The sequence below is a fragment of the Eschscholzia californica genome, unplaced genomic scaffold, assembly GCF_041429995.1.
Source record: "Eschscholzia californica isolate CP2 unplaced genomic scaffold, dmEscCali1.0.p SCAF_4, whole genome shotgun sequence".
Lineage (NCBI taxonomy): Eukaryota > Viridiplantae > Streptophyta > Magnoliopsida > Ranunculales > Papaveraceae > Eschscholzia > Eschscholzia californica.
In genome coordinates, this window is record NW_028238461.1 from 35,410,200 (window position 1) to 35,432,244 (window position 22,045).

Here is a 22,045-nt window from a genome sequence, read left to right on the forward strand (position 1 = left end):
TCAGATTCAAAAGGAAAGCTTACTAGAATACCCAATCCCAATGTTGACTCATACCGAAGAAGGTCAAAAGCCATTTGCAAGCAATCTTATAACATTCTCTTTGGAAGAGTAATGGATGCTAGCATAACCATTAAGACAAACTGAGGAAGAATTTCCCACAGAAGTCATAAATGGAGAGGTACGAGACCTCCAAGGCAATCTGAAAGTCATCCTAACAGAAGACAACAGAATACATCTATCACCCAATTCAATATCGATTGAACAAAGATAGATAAAACCTTAGATGAGTCACTCAGGTTGTTACGAACAAACTGAGCAGAACATACGGGAATATCCAGTCTAAGAGAGGTTCTAGAGATTTGGTACAAAGAATCTAAGAAAGAGCTCTTGAGATTCAAAAGGGCAAAAGGATCAGTCAAGTGAGACAAACATTTGATCAAAGAAAAGCAGCTACCGAGTACATGATCAAGAGTATTTCTCATTACTGTGAATGTTTCTAAACAATGGCTAGACCATTTAAAAGGAAACTACCTTTAGCACCTGGAGGACAAAAGGAATGGAATTATGAATTCCGGTTCCGTATCCTTGTTAACAAAGTTAAAAACAAGTATCGTAAAATTCCTTCATCAGGTATTTAAGACCAGATGAGCGGCTCAGTGGGAGCTCAAGGGAGTTACATACTTGACTAAAAGAAGTAAAGATCCAAGAGGGAGCAGAAGCAGTAATGGTAGGGATGCTGAAAGGGATCAAAGTCTTCTTTTAGACACTGATCTAGCTTAGAACTTAATAGTGATTATTTTGTTCTTCTAGAAACATATGATGTTTTAAACCAGTGGTAAAATTAACTGAAGGTTAACATTGATAATGGCTAAAATCAAGAGATTCAAACTCATTAAACTTCAGCATTGTCAATTAGGTCTTAAGGACTGAATTGACAAAGTCACCCTTTTCAAAAGGCATAGTGCTGGTAATCTATTAGGACTCATACAGTGTTATGCAGACATATAAGTTTACTTGCAGAAGCTAACGAGAGAAACTTCAAATACGTACTTTGACAACTTCATGAAGTATGGAAACGTACAAATCATAAAGTATAAGTCGAAATGTTTGAAAGGTTCAAACAAAGTACAAACCGAAGTAAAAGAATCATTTTGACAAGAGAGTTTAAGTCATCCAATTAGATTGGAGTGGTAAAAACTTGAGTCAAATACTTGATAACCATCAAAGGAGTTGAGAAACCGTTTCCCAACTCGCTCCATGGAACACATCTGAGGGATGGTGGATTCAGTGGGAGTAATCGAACATTGCTATGCATAATTCGATCAAAGATGGGTTTAAGCCAGTCTTCCAAATATTTTTGGACATATTCTAGAAACGATTGTTTTCACACTTACCAAAGTCCGTCTAACAGCTAAGCTTGTAAAAGCATTACAAAATTAGCTAAAGTCTGACGCAATTTCTTTAGAAGAAATTTGGTCTTTTTCCACAAGCAATCAAGAGAACAAAGTGTTTGTTGCTCATGATAGTATTCTTATTGTAATTAACACACCTAGTAGTCTGGGAGAAAAGTACTAATTATTACAAGAATAAGTGGGAGAAAGGTACAAATCGAATTCGATCATGAGAAAAATCATGAAGAGTCATGAAGAACAATCATGAAACTTGTACAGGACGATTAGGTTCGACCAAGAGCAACAAACTGCGGCTCCTCGGAAAAGGAAAGGTTAAAGATATGATCTTGTAAACCCACCTCACAAAAGCGAATGTCATTCGCAGGAGAACTCTCAAAGCGAGTGAAAGTGTCGCTAAAGGAATATCTTAAAGTAGTTGAGAAAATTCCAAGTTGTTGTTCAAAAGCCCTGAAAGGTCAAAATAAAATCTTAAAGACTCAGAAAATAAAGGTTATTTCTGAAGAGATAAAAGACATGCGCAGAAACGGAAACTGACTCTAGATTTTGGCTAGAAGCCAAAATCATCGTGGAATCCATATCTCGTCAAGACATGAAGCTTGATAATTTAAGTCAACAGATGACCTAAATTGGTTTTCCAAAGTAGAAAACTGAGAAGGATGGAAACATTCATGTTTCCCGAAACTAGACAAGAAGAATAAGATTCTTCCAATCAAGTTATGTCCATAGGCATGCTTCAGAAATCTATCGACGGATTAAAAACACGCAAGAGTTAGAATCTTCGATTCAAAAAGGCAATCAAAGAAGTTTGATTCCTGAGGAATGAAGATAATCTTGAATCACGAGTTTCAAGAAGGTAAGTGGGAGAAACAAACCTTCCGGGTCTGTATGCTGAGTACATACAAAAGATTGAGTACGACATAAGATGTTGTGTAACAGTGAACACACTGACTCAATAAAAGGACCACACACACAAGGATGAAATGTCATTTTGGGCATCTGAAGATCTATAAGCATAGATCAAAAGGATGATAGGATTAGAGAGACTCAGTACGCTGAGATGCTTGAGATCCGAAACAGAAAGTTTAAGACTCGGAAAGTCTAAAAGAATTTCGACCCAAAACTCATGACTAAGAGCGTTGCTAAATCGGAGTTTTAAAAGACACTGATGTAGCAAACAAGCATGAGAGGGAGATTTATGTTCGAATACATAAAGTCAATCATATTGGATATGATTAGCATTTGAATATCCAAATTCGGATTTGAAAACCGAAACACTACATAGAACCATCCTAGAAGGCTAAAGGATGAAGTAGTACAAAAGTTGAACATGTCATCGTAGCAAACTTCCAGACATGGAAGGAAAGTAGGCTAAAAGTGTTTTAAGCCGGGAACTATTGCAAATACTACCTAAAGAATTAAAAGCCTTAACCCTAGTAAAAGTTACTAGAAATTATCAAGGTTGAAGATAACGGTCTTCAAATTAATTGATAATTAGTAAAGTTTAAACGGATTACATCCGTAGTCAAACTAAACTGTCACCTAAGACAAAGTATGAGAGTCATACACGAGTCTAAGGCATGAGGTATAATTTTAAACCTCGACAAGTAAAACTGAGTGGGTAAAAAGAGTTTTACGGAAGAGGCTCAGATTTACAACTCTCGTTATCAGAAATAATAGAGTTATTTCACAAGTCGTCTAAATTTGGTTTAGTGTTTAAACGACAGTCCATTGATGATAAAACATTCCGAATAGGTTTGTCAGATACGTGATTTGATGAATGAAACCCTATTAAGTGAACTTGGAATATTTATTATCGAATCCCTGGTCCAGGTCATTGCATGGACAACAATGACTCACGAAGACTAGCACGGGAGTCGATGGGATAGCGCAGTTTCATTGGCTATAGGAATAGTATATTCTATTCGACTACGTGGGTGTGTAAAATGTTTATACACTGGATAACCCTCAAATGAGAAGTACATCACTCGTGATGAACGTCAATACTTCTCATAAAGACAATTGGAGAGATTCCTCAAAACATGAGTGCTCCACTCATCTTATGAAAGGAATGTCCGACTTTGGTTCCGTCAAACGCCGCGCCGTAAAAGGAGGTTATAAAGACGGATACTGGGAAGGACAGGATAGACATGAAGTTAAGTGGGAGCGCAAGAATGGATTGTGTCATCCTAAATCACATTAGGTACAAAGTGTCTCAAGGCCACTTGATGAGTAGCAACTGAAAATGCGTGGCCACGCTCAAACGGATTAGGAGTTAATCGTTTGTATTTTACAATTGTACTCGGATATCAAGAAAGTCTGAATGACGTGACGTATCAGATGGGATACTAAATTGACACGGGAATCGAGGCATTGCACTTGTTTTAAGTCCAAGCGGGACTCTGAAGGAGTTGAAGGAGATGTCCTTCGACCAAGGTGACAATGCGAATAATTTGTCGGATAGGACAATTGATGTAGAAGATCATCAAGTCCGATTGATTTAGGGATCGTAGAGTTGTAGCTAGAGACCAACTACGATCGTCGAATTACGAAGTAATTCGCGGCTAACTTCGATCGGATCCTACAACGGGTTACACATAAGAGTGACAAATTGATCTAGGATATGACTAGTGGGAGTGAGATATAATCATGGGAGTGTCCCATAAACATATCTCATAGGCCTAAAAAGGAATTAGGCAAAGATAGTACAAAAAGGCCAAAAACAGGGTTTTTGGGCCTTAGCCAATTCGGGCACTTCTAGGGCTCGGATTGAGCTGATTTTTGGAGGGACGTTTCCTTATGTCATGAAAACTAAATCTGCCAATTTTGGATGGGTTTGGACGTCATCTCCTTAGGGAATTGAGAAAATACCAATAGTTGCTATTTTCGACTATTTCCCTAAATCTTATTCTAAAGGGTGTTTTGGGAAACCTAAAAGGAGGTGGATTCTTATTAGGGTTCTATATAAACAATCTTAGGGCAGAGAATAAGGGGTGGAATTTCTCTCTAAGCTTTCTTACTCTACCACATCAAGTAGAGAGGAGAAAGTGAGCTAATTCCCATTACTATCTATTTAGTCAAAGAAGAAGGTGTTCTTCTTTCCAACCACCATTGGTGTGCTAGCTATACAACAAGGTGGAGATCAAGTTGATTACTCGTGTCCCAAGTAGAGGAGCTACACTTGAAGCTCTTGGTCTTCTTTAATCAATTCAACTAGTTCGAGGGAAAAAACGATTAAGGTAATCTACTATCTCCATTAGTTTAATTACTAGTTTTGCATTATGATCTTGGGGATACTAGTGTTAGACATTAGATGTCGTTATCCGCTATAAACACTAGTATAAGGGTATAAATCCCTACACCTGAAAAGGTATGATCACTTTGATCATAAACCAACTCCAACTCCAATGGACCCCAGTATTAAATTATTGAAGAATACTGGGCATTCTCAAGCTCAAGTTGAGTATGCTAGTGTTATAGGTAGTCTAATGTATGCGATGCACTGCACTAGACCTGACATAGGCTACGTTGTCGGTGTATTGTGTCGATTTACTAGTAATCCAGGACCGGAGCATTGGAAAGCTATTTCTAGAGTGCTAAGTTACCTGAAGGGAACCAAATCCTTCAGTTGAAAACCCAACACTTGTATTTTTTTTGTTGAATATAGCATTTGTATTTTATTTGGTCTAACAACTCTTTTGTAAACCAGTTGCAAACCTCTAGCAATTAGATTTTTCGCAATCAATAGCAAACCTCTTACCATCAATTGCAAATTACTGTAATACGTCAGAAGGTGAAGACTCCGAAAAAAAAATTGACCTACCCTTATCAGCAAATAGAAAAAATTATTTTGAGTTTTGACTTAATTTCCTATTTCCCGAAGCGGTGGCCAAAGGTGAACTACAAATCTTTGATGGAGTAACTAAAAACACTAACAGAACAAGATCGAAGGCGTTAACCTTATACTTCAATATTGCTTGTACGAGTAGCTTGTTCGAGCCAAGAATATGAAGGACAAATATGAATAAGAAGGTACTCTGGGACAATAATTCGGTAGATCCTTTTCGTTTTTATGGGTTTGACTTGATCTTTTATTTGTCTATGTGAATTTAGAAATGATTTATGTTCTACATGGCATTAATACATCGAGACGATGTGATAATAACAGTAACTTCCAAAATACTACTGAGCCTAAAGCTCGACGAATTAAATGGCATATAGCCTGACGAAAGAACTGGCTAAAGCCTATATAAACTACTTTATTTATATCCAAGTTCAATATTCCTGGATTTTCACTTCCATGGGATCGAACCTGGGACCTCTGCGTTGCATAGTATATGCACTGACCAACTGGGCTACCAGTGGTTGGCATTCTTGATCGATGTATTAGAGTTAGAACTAAGAAGGGAAACCCTTTGAGTTCTATTTGAGAAAGCTATTATTCGAAGGGAGAATTACTGAAACCCTCGAGGTTTGAAATGTTGTTCACCTAAATCCCCACCTTTATTTAGTAATTACTAAAACCCCCTCCTTTCGTCAGATGTGACGATGGAAAATTATTGAATTGCCCAGTTTTTGGTAACCAGAAAAATGGGGCGCCTTTGATGGAAACCTGGGGCGCCTTCGTTTGAAACCCGAGGCGCTTATATCACTGAAACCCCTCTTCTCCCAGCCCAAAAACCAAACCAGCAATTCCACTCCTGAAACCCCTACCAGTCGAGGAAATCAAGAAGGAAATCGATGAGGGCTCGATGAAGGAATCTCACTCTCTCTAAAGGTGATCGATTTCCCCTACCAGGTACTCTCTCTCTCCATTCACTACCTGATTTTCTGGTTCGTTTTCTCTCTCTCTTGTACTCCATTCGAACTGTAGGGAGCTCGAACTTATAATCGTTCTTATAATCGGACAAGTAGTCAAGTCCGAGGGTTTCAGTAATTCAAACCCGAGGGTCTCAGTAATTCTCCCTTGTTGGGATGGTACCAATTCGTTCTTATAATTGAACAAGTAGTCAAGTCCTTTTGGGAGACCATTTTATGCTCACAATATGTTTGTTGAAATGATTGAGTAACGTTTTGTGAAATGAAGTTGTTATTTGATATTCGGGTTGGAAAGCACGCCAATACTTCTTACATAATTAAACTTGAATGAATTTATGGATCAAGCGTCGATGTGTCGCCTAAGGCTTGTGAAAACAAACCGTAAGAACGTATTTTAAAACATTGCTTATTATTTTCATGTGACATGCTTACATCTATTATTATTATTATCATTGTAGTTACCTGTTAGAAGATTCTGGAGATTGGAACAAATTGTTTATCAAAGGAGATGCAGAAATTGGGAGATTTCAAGCTTCCTCAATTCTTCAACTACCCACCTTACTTTACGTAATCCGCTGAACTTCTATTCATTCTCCTAATTTTCTTCTTTATTAATTGTCATGTCTTCGTATCTTTTGATGGTAACATTCTGCTATTAAAAGCCACCGAGTACTCAAACTTGAAAAGTAAGAAACCTCTCAAAATGATCATAATTTCTGCTATGGGACTTTCTCTATCCAGAATCCCTTGCTGGTTTAGTAAACAAGAACCACTTTTTGCTTCTTAGATTCATGTGCAGGTTCCTTTAGCTTCATTATTCCCAGTAATCGCCAAGATTGAACAAATCCCCTAATACAAGACTCGAAAACGAGGGTTTTGTTTTGTTTACCTCTCTAAAGATTTCATCCATTTGGGACTGCTTCCCTCTTTTGATGTAAACCCACATGGACATGATCAAAGGGAATTTTTCAAGTCCTCACTTATATACAGTCACATCATTGTGAAGCTTTTAGATGATGAATGTCTTGTAAGATAAAATTAACGGTTCAACATTTCATTAGAAGGATAGTCATTTATAAGTTTTAGTATTATGTGATGTTCTAGGAGAGTGATCTTTCATGCCCAAGTCTACAAGACCACAAATTTAACCCACAATGAAAAAACTAATAGTCTAAATTAAAAAGGAAAGCAAATTGAAATACCTAGTGAGTTAAAGATTCCATAGGAAAACCAAGATACAAGAAGAGAAATGGTATCTCATAAGCATTCACTAGTTCTATTTTTAGAGTTTTTAGAGACTGAATGGAGTTATGTCAAAATTTATAGTTCTGCGACATAATATCTGGTGCTCATATTATGATGTACGTGCAAATTCATTGGGCAGTTTTAACACAGTTCGTGCATCTGCTCCTCAGTTTGCAGCCAGTAAGAGACACCAGGGAGAAGCAGATTCAACTGTGGAAGGAACTGATACTTGATTATTGTAGAACTCAAAAGATCTTTGTGATTGGATTGGAGGAAGAGTTTCCTCTATTTACAAATGGAATAATTGAAAGTAAGTAATATCATTTCTCCTAAAAGTTCTTTATTAATATGATTCAACCTTATTCACCTGCACTCCTTGTATCCTCTTTTACCATTTTGAACAATTTGATTCACTTTTTCTGTACTTGCTTCAAGTGGAAACTAGCACCTGAGACTCTGGGCTAAATGTGGGTAGGTTCCATGGTGTTATATTTGCAAGATATACGTATTCAAGTCTAGTGACCAAATAATTTTCTCTATCAAACTATTGCTTATCAATTTAGTAAGTTTTCATCATTCTTGGTCCAGGATCTCTCAGTCACGAAGCTAAGGATACATTCCTCTCAGCCTTGGTCTCAGAAGGTTTGTTTTGGTTGTGTTCCTAGTCTGCTAATGGGCCAACTCCATCATCTAGAGAAGTTAATCTTTGATCTCGTTTTAACTTGCAGGGCGAGCAGAGTGGATAGATAAGGGACACAAAAAATGTCTTGTTCTTTGGCACCGGATTCAAGATTGGGCTGATATTATTTTACGCTTTGTGAGTCTAAACTCTTACATCAATCGAAGCGTCAAGTTGGTGTGTGAATTTCTTCCTAATTCTTTTTTGTATGCATAATAGGTGAAGGAAACCGGACTGGAAGATAGTGTTATGACAATCGAAGAAATCCGTTCAGGAATTGAATCTCGAGGAACAGGCAAAACTCTTTTCGCTTTTTTATTAATCTTATTACTCCACATGGTCCACATGGAGATGATCCCAGAATGGATTTGTTTTATAGATGTTCTCTGTACATCGGCCATCTCAAGAAACTAGTTCTCTTTTTCTACCTCGTTACGGAAGCTGGTTGAACTGCAATGTTCAAATGGGTAGCCGTAAAAGAGAATCCTTATAGTAACAAATCTCATCATCTGTATACTAAATGAAGATAATCATGTCCCAAATGCTATTAAACCAGCAAAAAATTGTCTTCCATTCATTTCAGCACCATATTTATATGCTTGCTTCAGTATATATGAATTCTGAATATTTATGTATCTTTCGAACTTGACAGAGCTTCAAGGGATGGACCGTACTGTACTAACTCGAGCTCTAAAATTACTAGAACAGAAAGGGAAAGCTGCGATTTTCAAAGGGTCTTCCGCTGACGACGAAGGTGTAAAATTCTCAGTGTAATATATTGATGGGGCAACTAAAATTTGTCCTGGTTCTCAGTTTGCACTCTTAAAGTTTGTTTTAGTTCTTCATTTGTCTTTCATTTTTCTGTTCTGTTCTCTCTGTTTTCTAATTTCTTGAAAATACCATAGTTGATTTGTAAAACAACAATTTACAATGGAAATGATCAAAACAATGACATTTTGACAATATATAATGGAATATTAGTTTCTTTAGTATTTCTTTTATCTCTATCTATCCCTACTTGGAAAAGATTTAAATAGAATTTTGATTAGTATAGAATGATACATTCAAACTGTTGAATCTTGAGAAACTCTTCAAATTTTAATTTTGGGAACACTCAAAAAGGTAGTTAAGGAAGTAGACATTCTTGTTAGGGAACATGAAAAACTAGACAAACTCTAAACCTTCTGTGGCTTGTTGTGATTCGTGCATCCAATGATTCTGATTCACTGACCTGTGAATTATGACAAGCCACATAGGAATTCAGGTAGGAGTTTGCCTAATTTTTCATGTTCCCTAGCATAACTCATAAAAATATGATAAAACAAAAGTATATGATTTGCCTAATTTTTCTTGTTCCCTAGCATCACTCATAAAAATATGATGAAACGAAAGTATATGATTCTGATGCAGATTTCTCATTCACCAATAGTCCTTACAAGAGCAAACTCCATCTTTAAAATGGTGAAACCTATTTCGATCTCTAACAGTAATGGGTCTATCAAATATTAATGAAATTAATCTAGTATAGGTATGACAGTCATTGCACATTCGGATATTCGTAAAAATCTTAATCGGGGATCCTTCTTCTGTACGTAGAAGCGCATAAGCAATTGCTAACTTTTGACTATGCGCTCTTAATCGTTCTTTCTTCTCATTGTCATCCACATCCAAAAGGACTTCGGTCAAGTCGGGCAAGTAACCTTCAAACCTCAATTGCCATTCCATTTGATAAATCATCTCATATATATCATAACTTTCAGGGTGAGATTTATCCTGCGAAACGAACTTACGAACCTTCTTCTTCACCTCAACCGAACTAAACCCTGGGTTTTGAATCAAACCCTTATTAGCCATTTCTTTACGAGTAGTTGCCACATCTTCCCACCTCTTAGCTTTCGCATAAAAGTTCGATAGAAGTACATAATTGCTTGTGTTTTGTGGGTCTAATTCAAAAAGATTTCTACTTGCAATCTCTGCAAGTTCATAATCTTTATGAACTTTACATGAACTAAGCAACGATCTCCAAATGACGTCGTTTGCCTTCTTGGGCATGTTATTGATGAACTCCAATGCTTCATTTATCTTCCCTGCTCGCCCGAATAGGTCTACCATGCATCCATAGTGTTGAATTGTGGGCTCAATATGATGATCAAATCTCATTTTATCGAAAAACTTCTGACCTTCATCAACGAGCCCTTCATGACTACAAGCACTTAAAACACCCACATAAACGATTTCATCTGGACTAAGTCCTTCTTCGAGCATCTCTTCGAAGATCTTTAGAGCTTCTTTCGCTCCTCCATGAATTGCTAAGCCTGAGATAATAACAGTATAAGATAACTTGTTCTTCTTTGACGTATTTTCGAAGAGAAGTAGTCCTTTCTCTATTGACCCACATTTCACATACATATCTATCAAAGATGTTTGCACTATTACATTAAGTTCATCAATGTTCTTTAACAAGAACCCGTGGACTGATCTTCCTAAATCTAGGGCACCCAAATTAGCACAAGATGAAAGAACACTAACTAGTGTGCTTTCATCTGCCCTCCAAGAACCCTTTCTGCACATTTCACCAAATAGCCTTAAACACTCACTCCAAAACCCTAATTTAGTATGAGAAGCAAGAAGAGCACTCCATGAAGCTACACTAACTTGATCCATTTTTTCGAAAACTTTTCGAGAAAAATCAATTTCCCCACACTTACCATACAAGTTGATCAAACTATTCTGCACAAACAAATCCGATTCAAACCCAAACTTATAAACATGTCCATGAATCTGTTGACCTTCTTCAATGGCTGATAGACAAGAGCAAGCCTTTAGAAGAAATGGGTAAGTAAACTTATCTGGTTTTACTAATCTTTTCAGCATCTCTTGATACAAAAGAATGGCAGATTCCGAGTCTCTGCCTCTTACATATCCTCTAATCATTGTGTTGAATTCAAATGAATTCGGGTTATCGATCTTTCTGAAAATTGAACAAGCATAATCCATACTACCCCAATCTGAAAGAGCACAAACTGCAACAAGATGATTTTCGTACCGAAAACCCATTTCCAAATGGTTTAGTTTGAGAATTTGAGCATGAACTTGCTTGAAATCTTCCATGGATTTGCATCTTTTTAAGAGAGAGAGATATTGGTGGTGATGATGATCATTTGAGTTCACTTGTGTAGTTCTTGACAAATTTTCTTGAGGTATTGGCAGATGGGTCTGTTGCAAGACTGATGTTTTAATCATACTTTCATCTAAAGTATGTTGTAGGATAAACCTAAAACCTCCATTTTCTTTTCAAAAGCAGACAAGTATCAAATTTGATGATTTTGAAAAGATGGGTGAAGCTCAAATTCGTAAAAAAATGAAGAATGTAGTGGAGTGAGAAAGAACTGAACTAGTAATCTAAAACTACAAAATCCTGCTGAAAATGAGGTTGAAAATCCAAGTTATTTGGTCTGAACTAAATAACAGATTAAGAACATCCAAGATAATAGAATTTGAATATAAGATGAGTTACATTGAAGTATATACAGCTGCTTTCTTTGGAGCACTTTCTCTCTCCAAAAAATGTGGGAAGCTTGAATGTTAGCCATAAGAGAGAGAAATCCCCATAAGTGAGAGAAAGATAAGATTACAGTTGAAATCTATCTATCTTTAATAGAGTAGTGATCCTGTACTTCAGGCAGATGTATAGTTGAGCTGCAACTAACTCTCATTATCTTTGTCTATTGCCATGTGGCGGAACTTCATTTGAAAGTTCACATTCCCACCAAGGACACCTCTTGATGTAAGTTTTGGAATTATTTGAAGGCACACAGAAATACTTTCTTAATCCCTTGTAATATATTAGATAAATCACACTTGTTTTGGATGCTTACAAATGAGAATTACATAGGTGTTTATAATCTAAAATATGACTATCTAAATTACTTAATGCATTCAAACCTAAACACATGTACTAAGATAACACATGAATTCCAAAATACATGAATTACAAAATGCATGAATATAATTAAAGTCATGAACCACACATATTCATGTACCAATGATCAAGTTTTTTATTTCTAACACCCTCCTTTAAACTTGATTCTTCATAACTCCAAGTAATGCTCTAAGTGCTTAAAAACATCTCCTTTGAATGGTTTGGTAAAAATGTCTGCAATCTGATCATGCGACTTCACAAATTTTAGTTCCACCTCCTTTTTTATGGTGCAAGTGCTGATTTGTTGTCAACATAAATGTCCGTAGCTTCCTTTTGAACAAGTAATAGAGTGCTAAGAATTTTCCTCAACCATATAGCATGACAAGCACAAGAAGTTGCTGCCACATATTCAACTTCACATGTTGATAAGGTCACAATAGGTTGTTTCTTCGAACTCCATGTAAAAGCAGTATTCCTAGTAAAGAAAACAAACCCAGTTGTACTCTTTCGATCATCAAAATCGCCGGCCCAATCGCTATCACAATAACCCACTAATTTAAAGTCGTTAGAGTACGAATAAAATAATTCATATGCTAATGTACCTTTAATATAACGAAGTATCCTTTTTGCAATTCTCCAATGAGTCATTGTTGGCACCTCCATGAAACGACTAATTACTCCAACTGTATAAAGAATATCATGCCTGGTGCATGTCAAATACCTAAGACTTCCAACCAATCCCTTGAACAAAGTTTGATCTACCTTCTCTTCACCATCAAACTTTAAAACTTTAACTCCACATTCCATAAGATTGCTCACGGGTTGGCAGTTCTCCATTTGAAACCTTTTGAGAACTTCTTTTGCATAATGTGATAGAAAATTAAATTCTAATATGAGCGGAAGTTACATACCTTCAACCATTTTTGATTAAGTAGAAAAATAGGAACTGCAAGATGCTGAAAATCTGAAGATCTTCTAACCTCAATCCTCTCCGTAAGTTTGTTGTGTTTATGATGGAGAGACACAAGCATTAATATAGGAGGGGTTAGGGACCTTCAGTTATGAAACTACTCCCACTTCTTTTCCATCGAAGAAGGGGATAGTGGGTTGGTTATTGTAACCAACTTTATCTCCCAAATATTTCTAATACCCACTTAAGCAAGCATTTACTGAATTCAAATCAGTAAATTGGTCCAAGCCAAGATAGAGGGAAATTAGGAATGTGAGCCACTCTTAGTCTCTAACAAGAGACGTGTCCAACATTCTCCCACTTGGCCCACATGCTATATTTCATAAGTACTTGGGTGATGGACTGTATGGCCAAACAAACACTTAGATTAGATATCACTCATTCTTAATTAAAGAACATATCCCACGAATCATAGCGGTCACATTCTGATAAGTGAATGCTTCCTTCCATGTATTACAATGCATTATGCTCTCTAACTAAGCACTTGATGAGCATAACTTCCGAATGAGTAATTTCTGACAAAATTACTCAGGTCCTCCTTTAATATCACAATGGATATAAGATGGTTATTCTTTATGTGCACGAATAAAACTATTTATTAAAAATAACCAAACACCTTAAATAGTCAAAGAAAGTACATGTCAAACATTACATAAGTTAACAAAGACCCATACGCTCCACATGATCTAAGAACACTTGTGCCGGCAACGCCTTAGTCATGGGATCTGCAACCATTAACTTAGTACTGATATGCTCAATGACCACTACATGTTCCTTAACTTTATCTCTGACAAGAATGTACTTTATGTCGATATGCTTACTTCTGCTTCCACTCTTATTGTTTTTTGAGAAGAAAACCGCAACAGAATATATCAAAGGATCTTTAATGGTCTCTCTATAATATCGACAATTTTGAGACCCGAAACAAAGTTTCTCAACCATATTGCTTGTGTCGTTGCTTCATAGCATGCAATGAACTCTGCCTCCATGGTAGATGTTGCGAGGATGGTCTGTTTGGTACTTCTCCAAGATATAGCTCCTCCAGGAAGAAGAAAGATATATCCCGAAGTAGATTTTCTTGAATTCACGCATCCCGCAAAATCTGAATCTGAATATCCAACCAGCTCCAGATGGTCAGTAAAGCCGTAGGTCAGTCTGTAGTCCTTAGTTCTTTGCACATATCTTATAACTCTTTTCACAGCCTTCCAATGTTCTTTCCCGAGATTGCTTTGGTATCTTCCTAGCAGTCCCACCGCGAAAGCAAGATCAGGTCTTGTGCAGACCTGTGCATATAAAAGGCTGCCTACTGCTGATGCATATGGAATGTCTTTCATCTCCCCCTGTTTCAATGCATTCTGTGGACATTGACTTTGAGGCAATTTTTCCCCTTGCACAGTTATGCATCCTGAATCTTTCCAAAATTCTTTCGATGTAGGCTTTCTGAGATAATCCTAAGGATCTTTTGGATCTATCTCTGTGAATCTCTATGCCTATGACATACGAGGCTTCACCTAAATCCTTCATCTCAAAATTCTGAGAAAGAAATTCCTTAGTCTCATGTAGCAATCCCAAATCACTAGTTGCAAGTAAAATATCATCTACATATAGGACTAAAAATATGTATTTGCTCCCACTGACCTTAAGGTATATACATTGATCGACAATGTTTTCTGTAAAACTAAAAGAGGTTGTAACATTGTGAAACTTTAAATACCATTGGCGGGATGCCTGTTTTAGTCCATAAATAGATTTCCTGAGCTTGCAAACTAAATGGTGATCGTTTTCGACATGAAAACCCTCGGGTTCAACCATGTATACCTCCTCTCCCAAATGTCCATTAAGGAATGTTGTCTTAACGTCCATTTGGTGTAGCTCTAGATCGAAATGAGCTATTAAAGCCATAATAATCCGCAATGAATCCTTCTTAGAAACCGGAAAGAAGGTTTCATGGTAGTCTATGCCTTCCTTCTGAGTGTAACCTTTGGCTACAAGTCTAGCTTTATATCGTTCGACGTTTCCGGAAGAGTCTTTTTTGGTTTTATAAACCCATCTACAGCCAATGGCCTTAGACCCTTTCGGTAACTCTACGAGATCTCATACTTGATTCTTAGCCATAGATTCCATCTCTTCCATCATGGCATCATATCAAAGTGCAGATTTTTCTCCATTTATGGCTTCTGAAAATGAAATTGGGTCACGTTTAGGCCCAATGTCAAAATCAGACTCTTGGAGATATACCAAATAATCGCTAGAAATAGCTGGTTTTCTTGTTCTTGAGGATCTCCTTAGAACCACATCTTCATGCTCAATTTGTGGAACAGGTTCTTGTGGGATTTGTTCTTCATGAACCGGTTGCTCTGAAATCGGTTGTTGTGCAATTATGTCAGGTTGACTTCTTTGCACAACGACCAGATTTCTAGTATACACAGGCAACTCAGGTTCCTCTCGTGTTTCCTCAAATTCTATCCGTCGAGGAAAATCACTCCCACTTGAATCAAAATCCTCAAAGAACTTAGCATTTCTAGCCTCAACTATTCTTTGGGAATGTGAAGGACAATAAAACCTAAATCCCTTAGAGTTAACTGCATAGCCAATGAAATACCCACTGGTTGTCCTTGGATCTAACTTCTTTATGTGAGGATTGTAAATTCTCACTTTTGCAGGACAATCCCATATGTGCAAATGACTTAAACTCGGTTTCCATCCGTTCCATAATTCAAATGGTGTCTTAGGAACGACCTTAGATAGAACTCTGTTTAAGATGTACACTGCGGTTTTCAAGGCTTCACTCCATAAGGATAAAGGAAGATTAGTGTTACTAATCATGCTCCTCACCATGTCCATAAGAGTTCGGTTTCTCCTTTCAGCTACACCATTTTGTTGTGGTGTGCCAGGCAATTTATATTGAGCAACAATGCCTTTTTCCTGAAGGAACTTAGCAAATGGACCAGGCATCTGACCATTTTCTGTGTACCTTCCATAGTACTCCCCACCTCTATCAGACCTTACAATCTTTATTTTCATGTCCTTTTGTTTCTCTACTTCTGTTTTAAAACTTTTGAAAGCATCAAAAGCTTTAGCCTTATCAAACAGAAGATAAAGGTACATGAATCCTGTATGGTCGTCAATGAAGGAGATAAAATATCTCTGACCGTTAAGACATGGGGTAGGAAAAGGTCCACATATGTCAGTGTGTATGATCTCAAGGATCTGAGAACTCCTTTTGGCACCCTTAGAGGTCTTGTTTGTCTGCTTTCCCTTTATGCAGTCCACACAAGTACCAAAATCAGTAAAATCAAGAGTTTTTAAAACTCCATCTTTCACTAATCTCTTTACACTCTCAATGGAGATATGACCTAATCTCTTGTGCCATAAAGTAGAGGAGTTTTCATCGATCCTATTACGTTTAATACCAACATCTGCATGCATATTAAAGTAATTATGCTCGAAAGTGGGGTCTAGATCAATTTTGTACAAACCATCAATTAAAGTTCCACCACCAACAGAAAAATTATTTTTCAAAATACGAAAACATGGTTTCTTAAATAAAAATTCATAATCAACATCCACAAGTTTTGAAACAGAAATCAAGTTTCTAGAAAAAGGTGGAACATAGAAAACATTGTTTAAATCTAACACAAAGCCAGTTTTCAAAATTAATCTAAAAGTCCCCACAGCTTCGACTTGAGACCGCATCCGGTTTTCGGAATAAATGCCAACCTCATTTCCTTTCGGCTTCCTTAGGTCCAGAAAGCCCCTGCATGGTATTAACAATATGAATCATAGAACCAGAGTCAATCCACCAAGTATTAGTTGGGGCATCAACAAAGAACGATTCATGACATACACAAGATATGAGATTACCTTTCTTCTCGAGCCAGTTCTTATACTTGAGGCAATCTTTCTTTTCGTGTCCAGCCTTTCTGCAGAAGAAACATTTCACCCGTTTGCCATGATGCTTTAATTACATAGTTTCTTTGTTCTGCACATTCTTGACACGTTTGCCTTTCTTGGTACTTCCTTTAGCATGAGAAACAAAATGGGCACTTTCAAGTTTCATGTTTCATCCTCTCTTCCTCTTGAACACACATGGTCAGAAGTTCATTGATTGACCAATTTTCCTTATGTGTGTTGTAGGAGATTTTGAAAGGCCCATATTCCTTAGGAAGAGAGTTAAGTACCAAATGAACTAAAAACGACTCAGGAATCTCAACTTTAAGGGGTTTCAGCTGAGCAGCAATGTCCCTCATCCCCATAATGTGCTCACGCACTCCTTTAGAATAGTCAAAAGTTTTGTCTGAAAGTCTCTTCATTAGGGTGCTGGCTTGTGCCTTATCTGAGCGAACAAATTGTTCCTCAACCGCTTTGAGAAAGTCTTTTGCGTGAGGGAAATCAGGTATCGAACCCCGAATACTCTTATTCACGCGGGACTTAATGAGCATCAAACATAGGCGATTAGATCGCTCCCACCGCTCATAGTCCAACCTTTCCTGAGGCGTACTTGATTCCGTGGGGACGGGTGGTGCATCCACACGAAGCGCCAAATCCAAGTCCATACACCCCAAAGTGAAGAGAACACTGTCTTTCCAATCCGAGAAATTATCACCACATAACAAAGGGATACGAGAAGTATCATTCAAAAAAGCAGTTGAGATAGCTGCAAAAACAAATATTCAAGCTATGAAATATGTAACTTCATTCTAAATCAACCACTGTCAATTTAGTAGTAAATTCTAACCTTCCTGTGGGCAGAAGCTACAACTGCATAAGAATTTACTAGGGGTGAACATTCTGTATCCGAACCGACCAATCCAAACGGTTTTGGCCGGTTCGGATACCGATCCAAAAGGGCCATGGATTGGCTCGGTTGTTTAACTCACAAAACCGGGGGGTTCGGATCGGTGTGTGGATGAGGGTTATGGATAACCGCTAGACCCGAACCGAACCGTTTCACATTAAGTGATTAAACAAATAATAAAATAATAAACAAACAAACCCTAGTAAGTAACCAAATATCCCAAATTTTTTTTCCAAACACGAACAGGAAGTCAGGAACAGGCGAACAGCCGACTCGCCCTCTCAATCTCGATCTCGATCATCTCTCTTCCTCTCATTCTCTCTTCCATTCGAAAATAAACAAACTCAAGTCTAGATTTCTATTTAGTAGTACTCTCTCAACTCTCTCAACTCTCAAGCTAAGGTAAGACAAGTAGACAACTCTCTCTCTCTAGATTTTGATTTATTTTTTTGTTTAGGTTTTGGTGTTCTTGATGAGTTAATTCTCTTTAGTTTATACTTTATACTTTCTAGGATTTGATTATGTATCTTTATGTTATAAATTTCTTGATTATGGATTATTGATTACTAAATCTAGCAATCTAGGGTTCATTTAATGGTTTCTTTATAAATGATTTGAAGAAATAATTTGCTTAAGTTGATTACTAAATAATTTGTTTACCTTTTTAGGTTCTGAATTATTGATTACTAAATCTAGCCATCTAGGGTTCATGTTCTTAAGTTGATTAAATTGAATTTAAGAACTTCTGCTACAGATTGATTAAATCTAGCCATCTAGGGTTCATGTTCTTAAATTGATTATTAATTACTAAATCTAGCCATCTAGGGTTCATGTTCTTAAATTGATTACTAATTTGTTTACCCTTTTAGGTTCTGAAATATTGATTACTAAATCTAGTCCTTCTGCTACAGATTGTTTTCATATTGTACAGATTCATTCTGTTTTATTCAATTCTTAGTTACACATTCTATTTTCATATTGTACATAGAATCTATGTTAATTACTAATATAGTTCTGATTAATGAAAACGTCATCTATGTTAATTACTAATATAGTACTAAGACTTGGGAGCTTTGACAAATCTGCAGAGTTTCTTTTGATTCATAGTACAAACTCTACAGAATGCAGATTTGTAAAAGCTCCCAAGTGTTAGTACTTCGTGGATGTAAGATTTCTTACCAATAAGAACTTAGGTTTTCATAAAAAAAACACTTACTTAGGCTACAATTTAGATGGTTTTGAATCTATTTCCTTTCTCTTTTATTCTTTCTCATATATGGTGGAGATTTAAGTCTTACTAAACCTAATTGTGATTGAAGCACGTCACACTTGTGATTTTCTATTTGTATAATTGTATATACAAAGATAGAGTCTTTTATAATTATTTAATGCTTTCCTTTTATATTTCTTTCAGGTTTAATGTGGTTTTGAATATTTATCACTTCGAATTGTTAATATGGCTACCGCTTCCTCGTCTGCATCAGTTACGGTAATTATCTTTCTCACTTATCTTTTCTCTTTATAATGTGGTGTTAAACTTGTTTATATTCCTTAATTATTCATCTCTTTAAGACTTGGTTTCTTCTTCATTTTCAGATGGGACATGCAGCTCCGTCATCATCGGAGCCTACAGATCTCACTCCTGATCCTCCAACACCTATGGAGCAAAACGATGAAATTGGAGGGACAACCCAATCTGCGGCAACCTTGACTCAAAGTCAAGGAACTACCCCTTCTGGTAAGAAAAAACCTGTTAGACCTCCTTCTGAAGCTTGGACTCACTTTACCAAAATAGGAGGAGATAAAGCTAAGTGCACTTATTGTGGCGCACAATATGCATGTGACTCGAAAAAAAATGGAACATCTAATTTGAAAAGTCACATAGCATACAAGTGTAAGAAGTATCCCGGTAGAGAGACAAATCAAAAAAGTTTGTCTTTCGTAAAAGTTAAGGGTGAAGGAGGGAAACTAAGTACCACTACTTTTAGTGCAGCGGCTTGTCGTAGAGCATTAGCCAGAATGATTGTGAAAGACGAATTACCATTTAGTCACGTTGAAGGTGAAGGTTTTAGAGATTATAGTCACACTCTTGAGTGTAGGTTTATTGTCCCATCTCGTATCACAGTTGCACGTGATGTCTTGTCCATGTATCTGGAGGAGATGAATGTTTTAAAGACATTCCTAATATCATCTGGTCAAAGAGTGTGTCTTACTACAGATACATGGACTTCTGTGCAAAATCTTAATTATATGTGTCTTACTGCTCATTTCATTGATAGTGAATGGAAATATCATAAGAAAATCTTGAATTTTTGTCAAGTTTTGAGCCACAAGGGAGAAATGATTGGTAAAGCAGTAGAATCTTGTCTACTTAGATGGGGAATTGACAAAGTGTTCACAGTTACCGTTGATAATGCTAGCTCTAATGATTTGGCTGTGACACATTTGTCAAAAACAGTAAACAATTGGAAGGGGTTGATAATGGGGGGTCTCTTTATGCACATGAGATGTGGCGTAACAATGATGTGGCCGGTCGGCGACCTCTGCCGGAGAAGGTGATGAGGTGGCGTAACAATGATGTGGCGTGAGTTGGCAGAGAGAGAAAACATGATGGAGGAGAGAGAGTGACGGTGTTATAACGGAAGGGGGCCATATGGGTATTTCTCGTAAAGTAGGGGGCCAAGCGGGAAGCTGGTCACAAAGTTGGGGGTCATTAGGGAAATAACCCATAATTTTACAAAATAATTGTCTCCCTGTGGAGCAAAATAATTATTTATAAAAATTATATTGCAATTGGAAACGTCATTTTAACTTGATGCGATAAAGAAATAAAATTTATTATCGCACATCTACATGTTTTTTAAGATGATGTGGCTATTCTAGAAAAACATGCAATGGCCAAATAAATGACAATGTTTCCATATCCAATTATCTATGAAAGATTCCTTTATGCTCATGTAGTTCGCCATACATCAATATCATGTCTATATATGAATATATGACATATCAAATGAAAGAAATAATTGTATACAACTATGATGACAATAGCATATACACCATTTACTGTAGTTGTACATTATTCATAATATTTATCTTAATATATGATGAGCATAAGATCCTGAATTAGTGGTATTAATGGTTTGAAATAAACTATAAATGGCATCATAGTGAAACAAAAGAGATGACATGTATTAAAATTTGACAAACCATATAACAGGAACTTCAACCATTTTTGATTAAGTAGAAAAATAGGAACTGCATGATGCTGAAAATCTGAAGATCTTCTAACCCCAATCATCTCCGTAAGTTTGTTGTGTTTATAATGGAGAGACACAAACATTAATATAGGAGGGGTTAGGGGCCTTCAGTTATGAAACTACTCCCACTTCTTTTCCATCGAAAAAGGGGGTAATGGGTTGGTTATTGCAACTTTATCTCCCAAATATTCCTAATACCCACGTAAGCAAGCATTTACTGAATTCAAATCAGTAAATTGGTCAAAGCCAAGATAGAAGGAAATTAGGAATGTAGGCCACCCTTAGTCTCTAACAAGAGACGTGTCCAATATAATGTTCTTGAGAGATAAAAATTCCTTCATTGGTTTGCTTCACCTGAATTCCAAGATAAAAATTCTTAAGTCCAATGTTTGTCATCTCAAATTCTTCAGTCATTTTTTCGTTGAACTCCTTAAATGTCACTTCATTATTTCTTGTGAAGATGAGATCATCTACATACAAGCACACAAACATCACATCACCATTTTTATAAAATTTAACATAAAGGGCATATTCACGAGGGCATATTCATGAGGGCATTTATTAAAACCAGAATCAAGGAAATATTTGTCGATATTTTGATTCCATGCTTTTGGTGCTTGCTTCAAGACATAAAGATCTCTCTTCAATCGAAGCACTTTGTCTTCATTTCCCTTGACAACATAACCATTTGGTTGTTTGACGTAGACTTCTTCCTCAAGAAATCCATTAAGAAAAGCTGACTTTACATCCATCTGATAAATTTTCCATTTATTTTGAGCAACGATTGATATAAATAGCCAGATGGTCTCTAATCGAGCAACGGGAGCAAACACTTCGCCGTAGTCAATTCCGACACGTTGACTATAACCTTTTACCACCAATCTTGCCTTGTATTTTTCAACATCTCCTTCGACATTTCTCTTTATTTTGTAAACCCATTTAACTCC

The 22,045-nt window shown here is 36.8% G+C and overlaps 2 protein-coding genes and 1 pseudogene across 3 annotated transcripts; 1 reads left to right on the top strand and 2 right to left on the bottom strand.

Annotated features, from left to right (window-relative positions):
* The first annotated feature begins 6,069 nt into the window (after positions 1-6,069).
* Positions 6,070-9,116, top strand: VPS25 (E2F/DP family winged-helix DNA-binding domain-containing protein). Of its 2 annotated transcripts, none has more exons than XM_086637191.1 (7): positions 6,070-6,242; positions 6,686-6,794; positions 7,643-7,782; positions 8,061-8,114; positions 8,201-8,289; positions 8,371-8,446; positions 8,804-9,116. In XM_086637191.1, exons 2-7 carry the CDS (start codon positions 6,736-6,738, stop codon positions 8,923-8,925), a joined length of 540 nt encoding a protein of 179 aa, XP_086493317.1. In that variant the 5' UTR covers positions 6,070-6,242; positions 6,686-6,735; the 3' UTR covers positions 8,926-9,116. The 2 variants fall into 2 exon arrangements, with proteins under 2 accessions (XP_086493317.1, XP_086493316.1); XM_086637190.1 differs by having other exon boundaries at positions 6,086-6,207.
* Positions 9,117-9,547: 431 nt separating this feature from the next.
* LOC147544324 (Tetratricopeptide repeat (TPR)-like superfamily protein) lies at positions 9,548-11,773 on the bottom strand. The gene has a single exon (XM_086637451.1). It carries the CDS (start codon positions 11,392-11,394, stop codon positions 9,571-9,573), a length of 1,824 nt encoding a protein of 607 aa, XP_086493577.1. The 5' UTR covers positions 11,395-11,773; the 3' UTR covers positions 9,548-9,570.
* A 582-nt stretch (positions 11,774-12,355) lies between these two features.
* LOC147544325 (secreted RxLR effector protein 161 pseudogene) lies at positions 12,356-12,910 on the bottom strand (annotated as a pseudogene).
* Between the last annotated feature and the right edge of the window lie 9,135 nt (positions 12,911-22,045).